The following is a 14,851-nucleotide window of genomic DNA, read 5'->3' as shown; positions in this document are numbered from 1 at the left end:
TTATACGCTTAATCTTAACAAAAAAAAAAAAAAAAAAGAATACTTCTTGTATGATGATGGATTGGTTGAGATTGAAAGAACCAAGTCGAAGATAAATTATATACATATACTATAGACTCTCATTTTTCTTTCACTTGTCCTAACTCCAATTCTCATTAACACGTAATTAACAACTACTTTTATCTTATTCTTCCATCCAAATTCATAATCCACAAAAAGTCAAAAAAGGTGAAAATGGGAAGGGAATTGAAGATCTTACCTACACTTTGCACATTTGCAATTTGAAGATGAAATAAAAACGACAGATAAAAAGAGATCAGCTATTAAACAGCTCCTTCACGTTAATCTTCAAAAAAAGAAACCATCCAAATTTAAACCATTTCCATTCCATAACAAAACTTATCTCTTTGTTCCTCGTAATCGTCATTCTAATCCACCGATTAATTATCCTATCTCATTTAACTGTTCCAAATTTGGAGTTCATTAAAATCCTCTCTTTCCCCGTTCCATCAACCCAAATCCTTCTGGGTAGACCCGCTTTTGCACGTCAACGTCAACATCCACACGAAGCGTGGCCATTGTTTGCCCGTAGAAGAAACAAAGAAGGACAAAAGGAGTTTTGAATTGGAATTTTCTACACTTGGACTTGTGTTTAAGCAGCCTATGACACGGACGGAAAAGTATCCAATACAAACAACATTCGCAGTCATCCGGCCAACGTCAAAGCGTTACTCTCCCGCTGATTTCATGCGTTCCCCGATGCTTTTCTGTTACAAAATCAAAGTAACTTCTCCACCCTTCTCTTCAACTGCTCATTTGGGTTTCGTCTAATTTTCCCTCTTCTTCTCCGAATCTGCAATGGGGTTTGGTTGATTTTTTCTTCTCCTCTCTTACGAGTCTGAAATGGGTTTCGGCTGATTTTTCGAAGTATTCTTTCTTTTTGTAGCAGTTGATCGTTTGATTACCTTTTCTTATTGAATGGGTTTCGATAGTTTTTGTGGGTTTTATTTGAAAAAAAGCTTGTTTATGTGCTTTTATGTTTAATGGGTCATCTGATTCTCTTTGGTTTATGCAGATGGGAGACGATGAAGACGATGACCTATAATATTTTCTGATCCTTTAGTTCATCAATTTGGTTAGATTAAAGGTTATTGATATCCAATAATGGAAGACAAGGGGAATTTGATGAAACCTCTATTATTAAAATTTGGGGTTGTTCTGGCTATCTCCTTTGCTAGTTTCCTCTATTCCCGATTCAGACTAAAAAATAAAAGACCTCCTCTGCCGCCTCCTTTGTCGAGTTCTTCAGGTTCTTATATTCAATCTCCCATGCTTCCTCAATTTCTCAGTGTTAATTGTTGAGTCATGTATTTGGTGTTTATCGTGTTGTGTGAGTTCGAGACTCTAACCTTTGGTTTTAAATGATCGAGATATATTGGATTATGTTTGGTTGGCAAATTTTAAATCATGTACTTCATTTTCTTTTACCAGATGATCAGGGCAATAAAGTTAACTTGGGAAGAGGAAGAGGACCTAGACTTGACAATCAAGGAATGAAGGCAGCAACAGCAGCATCCTCTAATGTTGTTCTTTTTGCAGTTGATGCCTATGTAAGTTTTCTAATGATAGTTTTTACATTTTGGTAGCATGAATAAATTAGAATGCTCAAAAAGGTTGGATACCAGGCAGGTTTTTTTTTTTTTAAGTTGGTTGTGCAAAATTTGTATAATGAACCCATTTGTTGAACTGTTGGGATTGATGCAAAATGATATACCTTATGATGAAAGTATTTTATTAATAAAAAAACTATCAGGTCTGTTGACTGTTCTTCCTCAGTCTCTGTCATTGGCAATGATTTGTTTTGAGCATGTTGGTCTTTGATTAAGACATAATCTTCACGTTATGTGTTATGATCTTTTCTAAGTTCGTATCTTCGTTGTTTGATTTCTTTCTCAGGAAGAAATGTGTATTCGAAAAGTCAATGTTGATGATTCAAATCTTGGTCTCTGTCCTAGCAATAAGCATGGTGTAGATAAAGATGGTTTGCTTCTCCCAGAGTTTCAGGAACATGTCAAAGAATTTGATTTATCTGCCGCAAATGCTGAGTTTTCTCCGAAGAAAAATGTTGAGGCTCCAAGGTCCGGGCTCGAAACTCCAAAAGCTTATAAGACTGTCGAGGATGATGAATATGAACAAGAAATCAGACATCTCAAAAGCAAGGTGAAAATGCTGCGAGAGAGAGAGAGGAACCTTGAGTTTCAATTACTTGAGTATTATGGCCTTAAAGAGCAAGAAACTGCAGTAATGGAACTTCAAAATAGGTTGAAGATTAACAACATGGAAGCCAAGCTTTTCACCTTCAAGATTGAGTCCCTCGAGGCAGATAACCGACGATTAGAGTCGCAAGTCTGCAACCATGCTAAAACAGTATCCGACCTCGAGGCTGCAAGGGCAAAAATTAAGTTCCTCAAGAAAAAACTTAGACATGAAGCAGAACAGAACAGGAGACAGATCTTAAATCTTCAGCAAAAAGTTCTCAAGCTGCAAGATCAAGAACATAAGACAAATGAAAGCAATAAAGATGCCCAAATCAAGCTGCAAAAGATTGAAGATTTAGAGAAAGAGATAGAGGAGTTGAGAAAGTTGAATTCGAGATTACAAATAGAGAATTCTGATCTGGGTCGGAGATTAGATGCTACTCAATTTCTTGCAAACTCTCTTTTGGAAGACCAAGAAGTACGTTTTTTCCCCCTCTTCCTTACTGTAGCTATTTTACCTTTTTATAACTTTTTTGGTGATGAAACATTTGATTCTATATTCATCTAATTTGTACAGAAAGAATCACTGAAAGAAGAAACGGAGCGTTTGACACAAGAAAATGAGGCATTAACTAAGGAAATCGAGCAGCTCCAAGCACACCGGTTGGCAGATGTTGAAGAGCTAGTCTATCTCCGTTGGATTAATGCTTGCTTAAGATACGAGCTGCGGAATTTTCAGCCTCCAGCAGGGAAAACAGCAGCAAGAGACCTAAGCAAAACACTAAGTCCCAAATCCGAGGAGAAAGCAAAGAAGCTCATCCTCGATTATGCAAACACAGAAGGAAATGAAGGGAAGGGCATTAGTGTTACGGATTTCGATTCTGATCAATGGTCATCCTCACAGGCTTCCTCTCATACTGATCCTGGAGATCCCGATGATTCAGCTGCTGAGTTTCCATCTACAGCCAAAACAAGTTCAAACAAAATCAAATTTATTGGTAAACTCAAAAAACTCTTGAGGGGAAAAGGCAGTCAACAAAATTTGACTTTGTTAGCAGAAAAATCTGCAGCATCTATAGAAGATAGTGATTCTCCTTGTTACAGCTCGAGTAATTCTACTGGGACCAATGCTACACGAGCCGAGGGTCAGGCTATTGGATATGCAACTTCATCGCGGAATTCATCAAGGTATTCAATCGATTTTCAAAGATTGCATAGCCAAAAGGAAGACGAAGTAAAAACTGAAGACTCCGCTAGAAGGAATAGTGATGTTGGCTACGTTAACAAGAGATTTGTTTTAGGGAGTGACCAATCGAGCAACTCTTCAGATAGATCTCAAAGTCAGGACACAGAATCCACCGAGAAGTCTGAGTTGATGAAGTATGCTGAAGTTTTGAAAGACACCCGAGGAGCTAAGAACCAGTCACATAGAAAGGCTGCATCCATTGGTTCGTTTTGAACGCAAACAAAGCTTGTCTGGCTTTCAATGGCTTGATCACTACTTGTTCATATGTGTATAATTGAGGACTATACTGTTCACAAAAGGTAGGTAGAAACTAATTCCACTGATACGGAAACTTCGTAACAGAAATAACTTACTGTTGTAATGTTACTTGTACGAGCTCAATCCTAACAAAACTAATCTTATCAAGTTCCCTTGCTACTGTGACAGGAAATGTGTCTATTCTGAATTACCTGTTCTTGGACATTGCAAAAGCAAGATAGAAAACAAAAAGAGTATATATGTATCCTTAACCGGCCCTCTTTTTTGTGTCAAGTTTATGGAACCTTTTCGTACTAAATACAATCAAGTGCTTATCATGTATGTCTTTATTAGATGCCCTTAAATTTGGTAAGGTATCACTTGCAGATTAGCTAATACACTCTAACGTGGAGAAAGTTCTAGAAACAATGTCTTTTTTTTTGCAACATCAAGTTCCAAAAGAGTCCAAACAGTACAATATCAACTAATACAATGATATAGCTATGAAAAGATAACGAAATAGAAAGAACATGATAACACAATCATTCAAGAGAACAGGACCGGTGTCCTTCTTTACACCCTCCATACATAAGTGCGAGTAATCAGACGTCTTACAGATTTCTAAACAATAGTAACTAAAACTAGAATTTGCTAGAGAATCAAGAAATATATGGAAAAAGAGTAAAACTAAAACAACTCATATTGTGATGATCAAATGAGAGCATAGCCCTGGACAATCATGGCATCAGCAAGTATCTGATTGGCAGCCTCTGATGGATGAACACTGTCCCAGAACATATATTTGGTTGCATTAGAACATGTTTGATGAGACTTTGGATTACACAAGACTGATGCTGTCTCCACAGCCCCAGTGCTACAACACCCTTTTCTCACTTCATCAAACCCTTGAAAAGAAAACACAAAAAACAGAGAGAATAACTTTATTGATTAGCACTGAGTGTTTGAAAACAATTCTATTATTGATGAAGTTCTTATGTTTGTGAAGTACCATGAGTGGATGGAGACATGATAGCATCGTGTAAAGGTTTGAAAATGTCGAAGACGACGAGTTTGAGACTGGGTAGCTGCTTTTGAAGAGTTGCAGCAGTAGAGTTGAGCTTCCTGTTGAAGACTAGGACCTCATTATTGATTGTTCTAACACAGCCCTTCTTTTGTTGGTAGCCAAACTGAGTAAGTGCAGCAGGAAAACAGCCTAATGGAGGTAAGGAAGTGACCCCAATTTTCCTTGCTCCTAGCCCATGTAAGTCCTTCATCAAAGCCAAAAAATCCTCCATCAAATGTTATTACGACATAATGACGGTCTTTTTTCTTTTATTTTCTTTTTCTTTTTTTGAATATATAAATTTAAACACTATTTTTAGTACATTGTTTTGATGATCACCACTCTAATGATAAAGGACCAAAATGGACAAAAACTTAGAGTATAAAGATCAAAATGAATATTTTGAAAGTATTAAGACATTTTTTAAGCTTGAAGGTATATGGAAGTCTTAAAGTAATAGTGACGTACATTTATCTATTAAACGTAGTAAAGAGTACATTCAAAATCAGTAAAATAGGTTAGATATGTGTGTAGACAAATATTCTTTCTGGAACAGTGACATGACATTTTTTTTCGTTCTAGGATAAGCACAAACATAAAGATTTAAACTTGTAAAGTAGATTTGAAAAAAATATAATTCACCTTTTACTAAAATTTCAAACAAAATTATCCCTTAAGATTAAAAATAAATATTTATTTTAGGTTATGATTCATGAAATATTGTAAGTCTGACAAATAGTGAAAGATAATAAAGTATTTAAATGGCAGGAACTTGACTGAAAAATCCGTACAAAATGATAAAATCGAATATCACTTTCATATTTTACTTTTATGTTTCTGTATTATTTCTCGTTCTCTATCTACGTCCCACAAATTAAAAGAAGACACATGGTCCTACTAAAATTTAATATTGCCCAAAGCTTCCCCTTTTATTTATTGTTGATGGAAACATGGTCCTATCAAATCAATACATATTATTATTACTATTTTCTCTTTCTAGATTAAGCTCTGTTAAATATTTCAACCATTTGACTAACTTTCTCAGTTGGTTTATAGATTTTGTGTTTAAAGTAAGGAAGAAAAGTGATGTAATAGGCAATAGGTAAAGAAAGAAGTATAAATAGCAATCATTTATGGGAAGAAGAGGTTGTAAAAATTGAATGGTTAGAAAAGAAGGTCAAAATATTTAGAAGAGTTAGGTTGTAAAATCCTTGAAGAGAGTCTATTTTTATTGGTAGTGTATGTGTATGAGAGCGTACTTTGATTCTCCATAAAAAGAGGAACAGAGATATGAATACCAATGTGTAATAGGGGAGGGGCCGGACAGCGACATCATTTTTCTGCCGCCAAACCTCCCCTACATATTAAATCTTTCTTCCCTTCTTTTCTTCTTTTTAACTAATAAATAAATGCATAATGTATTACAATTTTCATCTTTCAATTCACAAAAACTAGTCTTGGAGTAGTAGGGGAGAGGGAAAAAGAAATAGAATTTTAAAAATAAATTAAGAAAGGTACCTTGATGAATTTGGAGAAGGAAGCAACAAGGAAAGAGGAGTACTCATACGGCGTGAACCGTCTACGAACCGTTGCATTTATGTAATAGTTCTGAAGATAGTCGCCGGTGCCACAGCTAAGTATATGTAATCCATCCGCAACAATGGCGGCCGCTTCCTCATCGCCTACCACCATGGCCACTTTGCCTTGATACTCTTTGTAATTAGCCAGTTGCTGACCCAATGTAATCGCACGCTGCACACAGCACAAAACAAAAACTAATTAATAAATAATCTCATGATCTTTCTATATACTTATATATATCCTCAGTTTATAAAAATAAGTTCACAATTCAGAAGATATGTAGATACATTTGAAATGGAAGCTTCCTCATCGTAACCGGCGGCGGCGGAAGCAAACCCTGCTCCGATTAGAAGTTTCCTGCCGGACGCCTCTGGGCTGAGATACGCCGGTGGGTAGCTCTGGAAACCAAGGCTTTCCGCTGTCAAAATTTTGAAATTAAACCATTGTTAAATTACAGTTGATTATAATATACTATCTTACTTTTGCATTTTAATTTTAAAATTTGTATGTATATATATTAGATACGAAATTAAAAGTTGGAAAGCTTAAATTTTATAAACTAATAAACCTAAATCAATAAAAAAGTGTTTGAGTATAAAGTTGAACCACTTATAGCGATTTTTTCCAACATTTCTACTACATTGTAAATATTAGTTTAGGTTACCACAATGTGCGTACTACAACCTGTCTTAATTATTATGGTGACATCCTACCCTCTAACCTCCAATAGTATGATTAGAGATAGTAATATTGAATAATTTTTCAAACCATAGGACAATTTTGAAACATAATACATAAAAGAAAATTAGAAGGAAAAAAAAAAAAAAAAAAAGAAGTAAATTTTAACTCTTAAAACTTCCCACTTTTTATTAGTTTTTCATTCCAAAATTCTAACTTCATTATTCCATCGAAAATCCAAAATTTTAAATAAATGCTGTGATTTTTACACTCCAGCCAGCGGTATTTATTTTAACCAAAAAGAGAGAGAGTAAAAACTGTCATTTATAACTCTATTCTATAAGATCAATAGATTCAAGTTTTAATTTACTCAAAACAATAATTAAGCTATTCATTACACAAATTAACCATTAAATAATCATTCACTCTATCAAAATCTACAAATTTCAACAAAAGTTTTATAAATTTAGTGTACTTAAATATCAATAATATTTTTGTCTACTAACAATAGAGATATAGTATGTAATGTATTAGAGCAAAATATGGGAAGAACAAATGGCTAAAGTTTTTCTACACATAATTACTCATAGAAAAGAAAAGTCAGAAGAATACGTTGCTAGCTGATCTCTTGCACGCTTCAATAACTATTTTGAAAAACAAGAATTAATTTGAGAAGTTTAAGGAGGAGTATTACCAGTTATATCAGAGACAAGTTTTCCATTACAGAATCTGCCAGTAGGTTTATGGTTGATGAAATCTCGACCATAAGGAAGGTAGTTTGCCTTGAACATGGTGAAACGATTGTTGTTGTTTCCCACGTCCAAAGCGGAGTCACCAAACGTGAAGATAGCTGGAAAAATCGTGCCTGCGGCGGTGTCATCATCATCGGAACGTTGGTGTTGAGCAGCGGCTTTCTTCCATGACACCGCCGGCGTGGCTAAAGATATTGTTATTGTGCAAACGAAGAAGAAGAAGCACATAAAGGCAGTAGCCATCTTGTTTTGAAAGAAAGACGTTGTTTAAATTTGTATGAGCTTAAAGGCTTCCATATAATATATATATATATATACACACACACTACACTACACTCCAAAGCTAAGGATAGTTTTCATTTCATGGGTTCAAAACTACTCTTTTAGTAAAAAATTTGAGACCTGTTTTAGATTTGAATTAAAATATATGAATGAAAAGTCAATAGTAATTTTTCTGTAACCTTTAAAGTTTGTATCCAATCATTTAATATATTCTATTTCCTTATACATAAAAAGAAAAACAATTCATTCCAGAAAATTATTTTCTCCAAAGAGTGTTTAAAAGTGGAAGCAAACCTCATAAATGTCCAAACAAACAACAATCAACTAACAAACAAACCTATAGCATCAAAACATGCAAAATTTAGCAATTAATAAATACCACCTAATATAAAAGATACGAATACATATTCTAAAATTCATGGTAATAACGTTAATAGATATTGATTATAAGCTAACATTGACAACTAAGTTTAAAATTTATCGTGAGAATACATCGTAAACGTAACTAAATTAAATAGTTAAAAATATATGAATTAAAATTGAATAAACTTATAGACAAAATGATATTTTGAGTTAAAACTTTAAGTCAATCAACGATCTATGTTAGTTATTATTATATTCATGAGGAAAGAAAAGGAAAGGAAATGTCATTATAATATTGAGAGTGAAAAGAATTGGAAATAAAATCTCAGTTTCATTGAATGAAACCAACAACTAATGGGGTGGATAAAGGGTTGTGTGTGTTGTAAGAGGAAATATATTTCAGACAATAAATGAGAGACCCATTTTAGATAATTCATTCATAACATTCAGACCCAATCAGCTTTACTCAACCACCAATCTTCATCAAATTTAATCACAAGGGTCCTCTTTCATGGTGCTTTTTTTTTTTTTTTTTTTTTTTTTTTCCTTTTCAAATTAAGACCCTTTATATATAACATTTAAATTTGAGTCTTTACATTTATTAGATGTCATAAAGAAAAATTAAAATTAGGATTGTTATTAGATATTGCACCTAAATTTTCAAATAAAATAATGAATAGTATGTACAATATCTTTACTCAACATGTCTTATCTTTACATTAATCTTAGATAAGTGAATATACCTGCCACTGCCACTGCCACAGACATATATCAAGGTCATGTCGAAATTTTGATTTTGATTTAACATCCTCATTTATTTCCAAATCTACATGAAGAAGATACAAGGAAGAAATGAATAGGATATGCATTAAAACATTATTGGATGCAAGCTAAAAGAAGAATGTGCAAGGCACAAGCAAGAATGTTTTAGAGTCCAAGAAAAAAAAGAAAAAGAATGATTGATTTTCTTCACTATCTAGGACTAGGAAGGGATTCAGAGCCAATGGAATTGTGTGAAAAGTTCTGATCAGCATTGTTATTTGACATTTGTGGGGTTATATCTTGAACCATCTTCAAACATTCTATGAGTTGTAACACCACATCACTCATCTCAGGCCTTCCAGCTGAAGTTGGCAATGTGCAAGACAGAGCAAGCTCCACAAATTTACTTGCACAACCACTATCTATACTGCTTTCTAATCTTGGATCAACAATGTTTTGGATGTTACCTACTGTTATGTGTGGCTTGACCCAATCAACTATGTGGATGTTGTCTTCAGAGCTCTTGATTATGGCTGGACGCCCAGTTATCAGCTCAAACAACACAATCCCAAAGCTGTAAACATCACTTTTCTTGATGAAGTTTCTTGATAAATGAACCCTGCAACACATAGTTCTTTTTGCTAATATTGGGACACTGAAACAGATAAATGAAATCGAAAATCTAGTCCCTATGATACGTTTCATAGGGACCAAATTTTGTAATATATAAACTTCAAAGGGTTTTGGTTAAAAGGAAGTTGATAATTGGAAGAAATAGATTTTCGTGGTCTATAATATGGAGGATCCATTGTGTATTTCATTCTATTTTGACCAAGTTAACACACTTTCTATCGCCATATTATGGAAAATCAAATCCGACTAGAAGTTTTGAAGTTTGGAACTAAATATATGTAACAATGAAAAGTCAAGGAGAGAAAAAGGTAATCTAAAAGCTTGGAACATCAAATATGCTATTAGATTACTCAATTTTATTAAGGGAAAACAAAGGACATATATCATTGTTACTTACGTTGGGTCGAGATATCCGAAGGTGCCAGCAGGACATGTGGAGAAATGAGTATCACTTTCATTTACAAACACCCTAGATAGTCCAAAATCTGATATTTTAGCTTGCATTTGTTCATTCAAGAGGATATTGGAAGACTTCATATCTCTGTGAATTATAGGTGGCACACAACCATCGTGTAAATATTCCAACCCTGCAATTTGTTTAACTAAATGTCATATACCAGAAAGGTAAGTAAATAAAAGTAAGATCCAATAAGCTCTTTTGTTTGTTATTTGTACACACCTTGAGCTGCATCAACTGCAATTTGGAGTCTTTCTTTCCAATTCAAGACCTTTGTGCTTGAATCTATATCATAATAGGCAAAAAAATCATCTTATATAGTCATGAATTCATTTTAGATAAACCTCTTTATTTGAAGACAAGATCACAATTACCGGAAAGAAAATCGCGCAAACTTCCATTACCCATGAATTCATAAAGGAGTGCCTTGTTCTCAGCCTCATCACAGTAACCAATAAGAGAAACCAGATTTATATGATGAACAACTGTTAATATTTGAGCCTGCATTAGCAAATATAGTTGATTAAATACTAGTTTAAGTTTAACCAAATACAAGCAAATATGAACTTAAGAAAAACTAAACCTCAGCTCTGAATTCATTGTAGCCTTGCTGTGACGTTGAAGACATCAACTTGACAGCAACTCGGGTTTTGTCGCTCAGTACACCCAAGTATACTTTTCCAAAACCTCCTTCCCCAATAGTTGTCTTCAAGTTATCTGTGATAACCAATATCTCGGAGTATTGAACCAGTTGGTTCTTCGACTTAAGTAACCTTTCTTGAATTGATCTTTTGAGATTCTCTGCACCGAGGTATATCGACGTGTTTTCGTTCATTAAACATTTTAAAATTCTTTTCCATTTTCTTTATTCACCTCAGTGACATTCATTGTTCCACTCGAAATGTGCTGGAATTAGCAGTGTGAATAAACAGAAACATAAGCAGAAGAAAAGAGAGAATTACCTCTTTGTTTTCTCCTTTTGTAGATTACCAGAGTAACCATAAGGATAGTTAGGAGCACAGCTATAATACTGGAGAGAATTATAGCAACCAAGTACTTCTTCCTCTTGTTATTCTTCCTCTTCTTAACACATTCAACTGATGTACAAAGATCTGGATTTTCGCCCACACTTGCACAAGCAGAAGAAACTGTCAGGTTTAAGCAAATGATTTCTCATTTGTTGTTGGACTTGTTTCTCTCTTTATGTTAGTTATTTATCATGGAAATAGAAAATAGAATTAGAAGGTGAAGATATGGCAGTAAAGAAAATAGAGGACATGAGATATAACTTGATTAATTTGATAGCTTACCTCAATGCAAGTAATCCAGCTTCAGCCCTTTGCAAGAGAGCCTTGGGAATTAAGCCTGTGAACCTGTTTCTTGTTAAATAACTGCAAACACAATAGGAAGATGGTTATTATTCAATTTTCAACTACAATTTCATGTTTAGGATGTCAAAGTGATAACTAAGAAAGAAACTTACAGGATTCTTAAATTTGGTAAATTTACTAAGAATTCCGGCAGCTCTCCAGTCAACTCATTATCAGACAAATCCCTAATATAAAACAGGATATTGAGTTAGCATAAAGTCATTTATATGTATGATATGATTCAAACATTGCAATCCAAGCGATAACAAATGATACTGAAATAATGAGGAAAATTACAATATTAAAACACTCCTAGAGGCTTGAACTTCCTTAAAAACTCTTCAAATTCCCCTAGCCTACTCAATGTATAACCACGTCTCTAACATGCTCTTTATCTAATGAAAATTATGTTTTCTTAATATCCTGATAAAATTCGTAATATTTTTGTATTAAGATTTCTAGCAGAGAGACTTACAAAATTTGCAACATTGTTAGATTTGATATGTAAGGAGATATTTCACCAGTTAGTCCACTTGCCGATAGGTTCCTGTTTATAAAGTGAACATTAACTCACGATTTACGTGATCCATCCTTCAAATACAAAACGATTATGACAGAGAGTTTGAACTTACAAGGATATAATTCTTGGAATAGTTCCATTGCTACAATGTAATCCACTCCAGGGAAATCCCATTGGCACACATGGATCTCCCTGCCACTCTTTCTTTATTCCATAAGTTGACTTGATATTGGTTAGTGCATCCACTAGTTATCCAAAAAAGAAATCAATTTAGCATTCGTTAAATTTCAATAAAGTAAAACTCACAAAGTGCATCTAAAGAAAGATACCATCTCCTTGGTCTGCTTCTAACTTTGATATGTTTTTCGCTATATATAACTCAAAAGCATTGATGATTGGAGGAAGTGTCGCTTCCTCAGTTGAAATGAAGGCAATTACATGTCTACTTGCCCCCTCGAATGGTCCATTAGGAAAAATAGATACTGAGGACAAATAATTTGGAATTATAGGTCCAGAAACAAAATTGTCATTGGTAGTGATGATGAACTCTCTACTTTGGTTGACTTCAGGATATAAAACTTCAGCAAGGTGCATAAATACATAATATTGAGATGAATCTATCGGATCCCACCAAATTTCCAGAGGCGTGCTTGTGTCTTTTGAAGTGGAAGCAGTTTGCATAACAATTGATGGCAGATGGAGACCATTCTCCCGTATGGGCTCTATACTATAGTTGGTGCTTACTTGTGTCCACTTGTTGAAGTTAAATGGTGACCAGATACGATCATATACATCAAACGGGAATCTTAAGAAAGAGTAATAACATAAACAAAATATTATGTCAGCATCTTTCATTAGCTAAAAGATATCTTCTCTTCATTACCAGTAAATACTTTTGCAAAACCAAAGCCAAAAGTTACCTGTACTTTCGATCTTCTGTTGAACCAATGTTCATTCGGGTGTAAAGTGACAAGGATGATGCGATAGTTAGATAAGTGATGTTGAGTGAAGGTCTAAATTCTAATGCTGAAATAAATGGCACTCCATTTCCTGTATTGATCAGACAGATGTTAACTTTGTTTGAGGAGGTGACGTGTATGAGATCTATGTAAGCATCCATGCCATTGTCCGTGAAATTTAAGGTCTGCCACAAGCTATTCTCAATATAGAGATCAAACGTTGGTAGCAAATCCAAGCCATCATAATTCCCATACAAGAAACTTCCTCGAATCAAGTACTCGGTACCCTTTACAGTGGTTACACTATAACAGTTTCTGATTCCTTGAGGGAAGCTTCTCAGCTTCCTCAATTGCCTGGGGTAGGTATCTCCATCTCCGTAGGCTGAAGCTACATCTTGACTTACCCCACTGTTTATGAAGGATGCATCAGAAACATAGTTAAGTTTAGTCGTTGTTTCGGTGTAGCTCGTGCCCTCTGGTAATCCACAATCTAAACTAATAAAGCCTGAGAAACAAACAAATAATAACCAAATTAAACTCCAAGTTTCTATACACAAATGTCTGAAAGAAATTGAATAGATTAATGTTACCTGACTGATCCTGAGCTTGAACAAGTAGAAGTGCCAGTGCCAAGGCAGTTAGCAAGAAACCAAAGAGGAAATGCCCTGATGTTCCCATTAATCATCCTCTTCCTCTTAAGTCCATCTCTAGCTGCATTGATTGATGAGAATTGAGAAAGCAGCCATATCTCTGATCCTTGATGCATATATGACAACACTGTCATCATAATAGAAAGTCAACTCAAGTGCCATTCTCTTTCAACCGTTGACTCTCAATTTTAAATTTGTAAAAAAAAAAAAAAAAAACAATTTATACCCTAAAGTTTTGGAAATAAACTAATGATTGAATCAAACTTAAAATCTAAACTTAGATTTATAACTATACCACACTTTTTTTTTCTTCTCCATTTAAAATACAATAATTTGGGAATGGAAACTTGAAGCATTTTGACTTAGATTGCCAACTATGTTTCACTTTGATTCCATCCAAAATCAACCCAAAACCATCTAGGATATTTAGATAGAATAATTAATCATGTTAATGAAAACCCTATCATTTCTTCATGATTTTGAGTAAGTTTTGCATTCAAAGAAGTCCACGTAAAAATGTTATATGAACCATCTTAAAAAGTAATTTTAAAATAGAGTGAGAGATTCGAACTTTTGATTTTTTTTTTTTTTTATCAAAGTGAACACATGCTCATATTCACCTCATCTTCACCGTAAAATGTTTAAATTGATTCATATGAAAGGTTGAAATTTTAATTAATAAATTCAATAGTTTTTAAATTTGTTTAGAGTATATACATGGATTTTTCTTCTCACATTTATTATAAGAGTAGAGCAAAATCGTTTGAATATCAATTAATATGTGAAAATTAAAACTTTGGTTCACGAAGTTTAGGTTTCGACCTTTAAGTTTCAAAACGGAGTTTAAAATAGCTCTTGATTTATTTGATAGACAATTTACCAAATGAAAACGTGTTGTGATAGAAACTCAATTTGTTGCTTGCCACACCAGAAATGTTTAAGAATAACATGAGACCCCTCAATTAAAATAATGCATCAACAAACATTGATGAGGAGATAAAATTGTTTAAGTAAATAGCAAATTTTACTGGCATGGCTTT

General features: G+C 34.0%; 3 protein-coding genes across 6 annotated transcripts; 1 reads left to right on the top strand and 2 right to left on the bottom strand.

Annotated features, from left to right (window-relative positions):
* The first annotated feature begins 288 nt into the window (after positions 1-288).
* LOC103500772 (protein CHUP1, chloroplastic) lies at positions 289-4,083 on the top strand. Of its 3 annotated transcripts, XR_007824959.1 has the most exons (6): positions 406-783; positions 1,076-1,309; positions 1,492-1,610; positions 1,957-2,736; positions 2,836-3,803; positions 3,931-4,083. XR_007824959.1 is itself a non-coding variant. In XM_008464183.3 (5 exons), exons 2-5 carry the CDS (start codon positions 1,165-1,167, stop codon positions 3,715-3,717), a joined length of 1,926 nt encoding a protein of 641 aa, XP_008462405.1. In that variant the 5' UTR covers positions 289-783; positions 1,076-1,164; the 3' UTR covers positions 3,718-4,013. The 3 variants fall into 3 exon arrangements, 2 of the variants coding, with proteins under 2 accessions (XP_008462405.1, XP_008462406.1); XM_008464183.3 differs by having other exon boundaries at positions 289-783; positions 2,836-4,013; XM_008464184.3 differs by having other exon boundaries at positions 406-927; positions 2,836-4,013.
* Positions 4,084-4,286: 203 nt separating this feature from the next.
* On the bottom strand, positions 4,287-8,396 carry LOC127143779 (GDSL esterase/lipase APG-like). The gene is made up of 5 exons (XM_051092105.1): positions 7,758-8,396; positions 6,673-6,803; positions 6,323-6,556; positions 4,751-5,009; positions 4,287-4,646 (listed from the first exon to the last, which is right to left on the bottom strand). The coding sequence occupies exons 1-5, from the start codon at positions 8,056-8,058 to the stop codon at positions 4,453-4,455; spliced, it is 1,119 nt and encodes a 372-aa protein (XP_050948062.1). The 5' UTR covers positions 8,059-8,396; the 3' UTR covers positions 4,287-4,452.
* A 948-nt stretch (positions 8,397-9,344) lies between these two features.
* On the bottom strand, positions 9,345-13,920 carry LOC103500771 (putative leucine-rich repeat receptor-like protein kinase At2g19210). 2 transcript variants are annotated; one of them, XM_051092098.1, is made up of 13 exons: positions 13,752-13,920; positions 13,123-13,666; positions 12,532-13,007; positions 12,315-12,447; positions 12,158-12,229; positions 11,796-11,867; positions 11,623-11,703; positions 11,275-11,441; positions 10,896-11,113; positions 10,717-10,813; positions 10,535-10,597; positions 10,253-10,442; positions 9,345-9,841 (listed from the first exon to the last, which is right to left on the bottom strand). In XM_051092098.1, the coding sequence occupies exons 1-13, from the start codon at positions 13,837-13,839 to the stop codon at positions 9,433-9,435; spliced, it is 2,610 nt and encodes an 869-aa protein (XP_050948055.1). In that variant the 5' UTR covers positions 13,840-13,920; the 3' UTR covers positions 9,345-9,432. The 2 variants fall into 2 exon arrangements, with proteins under 2 accessions (XP_050948055.1, XP_050948053.1); XM_051092096.1 differs by having other exon boundaries at positions 10,687-10,813; positions 13,752-13,919.
* Between the last annotated feature and the right edge of the window lie 931 nt (positions 13,921-14,851).

The sequence above is a fragment of the Cucumis melo genome, chromosome 1 (assembly GCF_025177605.1).
Source record: "Cucumis melo cultivar AY chromosome 1, USDA_Cmelo_AY_1.0, whole genome shotgun sequence".
Classification (NCBI taxonomy): Eukaryota; Viridiplantae; Streptophyta; class Magnoliopsida; order Cucurbitales; family Cucurbitaceae; genus Cucumis; species Cucumis melo.
The sequence above is the reverse complement of the archived record's forward strand: the minus strand, read 5'-3'. Positions and strand labels throughout refer to the sequence as shown.

Excerpts from the sequence above, each read along its gene's own strand:
- LOC103500771 (XM_051092096.1), bottom strand. The coding sequence starts at position 13,839 with ATGGGAACATCAGGGCATTTCCTCTTTGGTTTCTTGCTAACTGCCTTG. Across the intron at positions 12,448-12,531 it reads AGAAGCAGACCAAGGAGATG|TGGATGCACTAACCAATATC; the intron begins GTATCTTTCTTT and ends TTGGATAACTAG. Across the intron at positions 11,868-12,157 it reads CTAACAATGTTGCAAATTTT|GGATTTGTCTGATAATGAGT; the intron begins GTAAGTCTCTCT and ends GTTTTATATTAG.
- LOC127143779 (XM_051092105.1), bottom strand. The coding sequence starts at position 8,058 with ATGGCTACTGCCTTTATGTGCTTCTTCTTCTTCGTTTGCACAATAACA. Across the intron at positions 6,557-6,672 it reads AGGAAGCTTCCATTTCAAAT|CGTGCGATTACATTGGGTCA; the intron begins GTATCTACATAT and ends TGCTGTGTGCAG. Across the intron at positions 4,647-4,750 it reads CATGTCTCCATCCACTCATG|GGTTTGATGAAGTGAGAAAA; the intron begins GTACTTCACAAA and ends TTTCTTTTCAAG.
- LOC103500772 (XM_008464183.3), top strand. The coding sequence starts at position 1,165 with ATGGAAGACAAGGGGAATTTGATGAAACCTCTATTATTAAAATTTGGG. Across the intron at positions 1,310-1,491 it reads TCCTTTGTCGAGTTCTTCAG|ATGATCAGGGCAATAAAGTT; the intron begins GTTCTTATATTC and ends TTCTTTTACCAG. Across the intron at positions 1,611-1,956 it reads TTTTTGCAGTTGATGCCTAT|GAAGAAATGTGTATTCGAAA; the intron begins GTAAGTTTTCTA and ends TTTCTTTCTCAG.